This window comes from Microtus ochrogaster, unplaced genomic scaffold, assembly GCF_000317375.1.
Source record: "Microtus ochrogaster isolate Prairie Vole_2 unplaced genomic scaffold, MicOch1.0 UNK6, whole genome shotgun sequence".
Lineage (NCBI taxonomy): Eukaryota > Metazoa > Chordata > Mammalia > Rodentia > Cricetidae > Microtus > Microtus ochrogaster.
In genome coordinates, this window is record NW_004949104.1 from 9,871,777 (window position 1) to 9,873,528 (window position 1,752).

Genomic DNA, 1,752 nt, shown 5'->3' on the forward strand with positions numbered 1-1,752 from the left:
TGTGTGTTACCCCTGCACAGAGGCTATGCTAATCTCTGTGCTGTTCCAATGCAGTGAATGTGCTCAAGCATGCACCTCTCAGGTTTTCTGAACTGCTCTTTCTTCCTAAAATATAGCCTCACTATATGGTTGAGGCTGGCTTTGAATTTGGAATCCCTCCATCTTTGCCTCCTGAGTGTCAGGTTATTGACTTGTGGCACAGGCCTTGGGTCCCTAAATCATTTTATATGCACCCCCAGAGGAATATGACAGAAAACCTGCAGGTGGCAAGGCGCTGAGCCCGGGATGGACCGGGCAGCCTGAATACTTGAGCATCGTAGGCATCATAATCTACTTGGATGGGCAGGGTGTTCTCAGATTCCTTTGGAGTCCCAAGAGCTGTAAAACACAAATAATACAATTAAAACACAGTTCTAACAGAGACACCTATAGAGGATCATCAAAATCTGCAAGGCATTGGGGCTACCTACCAAGGATAAGATGGAATAACCCAAATATCAGGTTTAAGATTGAATGGCATAAATGTCAAAGTGACAATAAAATAGCACAGCAGTAGCCGGGCAGCGTTCAGCGCCAGTCTTACTGGTCCTGCGCGAGAGACCACCTGAGCATCCCCAGTGCTTTCCACCTGACCCATGCACTGCAGCTGACAAGGCACAGCTGCAAGGTGGCTAAGCACCCTTCCTAGGGTGACACAGGAATGTGGGTTACTGACTTTAATATGAACCTTCTTACGATACTTCCCATTATTTTGTGACCACGAATTACCTATTCCTAAAAGTGATAAGAAAGCATACCAAAAATACTCACATGTGGCCAGACGGTGGTGGCACATGCCTTTCATCCCATCACTCAGGAGGCAGAGGCAGGGGGATCTCTGTGAGTTCAAGGGCAGCCTGATCTACAGAGCAAGTGCCAGGACAGCCAGGGCTACACTGAGAAACCCTGTCTTAAAAAACAAATGAAAAAAACAAAAAACTCACATGTATCTCGGCCATTTTTGGTTTTCTCAGAAGCGGGCTGAAAAATTAAATAGATACTTTATCACTCCTCTGACAGAAGCAAACGGAACACAGGGTAAAGACTACGTCCTGGCTATCTAGTACCTGGGTGTTAACACTTGACACCGGCCTACCGCAGTGTCAAGCCCTGCTAAGTCTTTGAGTTTCTACTTTACATCTCATTCTCAGAAGCTTATCCAGTGGGGCATGGACCCCAGTTCCTGCCGGGGACTGAATCCCAGGTGTGCGTATGCTCTACACTGGGCTACAGCCCCAGCTTCTCCATGAAGTTTCAACACAAAAATGTTTAAACCCTATTATGACCCTAGAGATGGGAGAAGGGAGCTGACAGTACACACAGCCGTGTGCAACCCCTGAACGCTGTTCAGACTGGGGAAACATACCTTCTTTCCTGCCAGTTTGATCCGTGGGGTGAAACTGTTGCAAAACAGCTGGCTTTTGGATGTGTAGAAACTATTAAAAAAAAAGTTATTAATCTATAATTTATTTTTTATTTTGATGTACATTTGGTGTTTGGCCTACATATATGTCTGTGTGAGGGTATCAGATCCCCTGGAATTGGAGTTACAGAAAGTTGGACAGTTATAAACTGCCATGTAGGTGCTAAGAATTGAACCCAGGTCCTCTGGAAGAACAACCAATATTTGGTTTTTTGAGAGGTTTCTCTGTAGCTTTGGACTGTCCTACAACTAGCTCTTGTAGACCAGGCTGGCTTCGAACTCACAGAGAT

General features: G+C 45.6%; 1 protein-coding gene across 1 annotated transcript in view; it reads right to left on the reverse strand.

The window, feature by feature from the left end:
• Positions 1–1,752, reverse strand: part of Depdc5 (DEP domain containing 5) — a 124,797-nt gene that overhangs the window by 76,610 nt on the left and 46,435 nt on the right. Inside the window, exons 17-19 of the mRNA XM_013353345.2 lie at positions 1,406–1,475; positions 984–1,020; positions 258–378 (exon numbers count right to left, since the gene is read on the reverse strand). Of these exons, the coding sequence (XP_013208799.1) occupies positions 258–378; positions 984–1,020; positions 1,406–1,475 (228 nt within the window). The remainder of the gene's footprint in view (positions 1–257; positions 379–983; positions 1,021–1,405; positions 1,476–1,752) is intronic.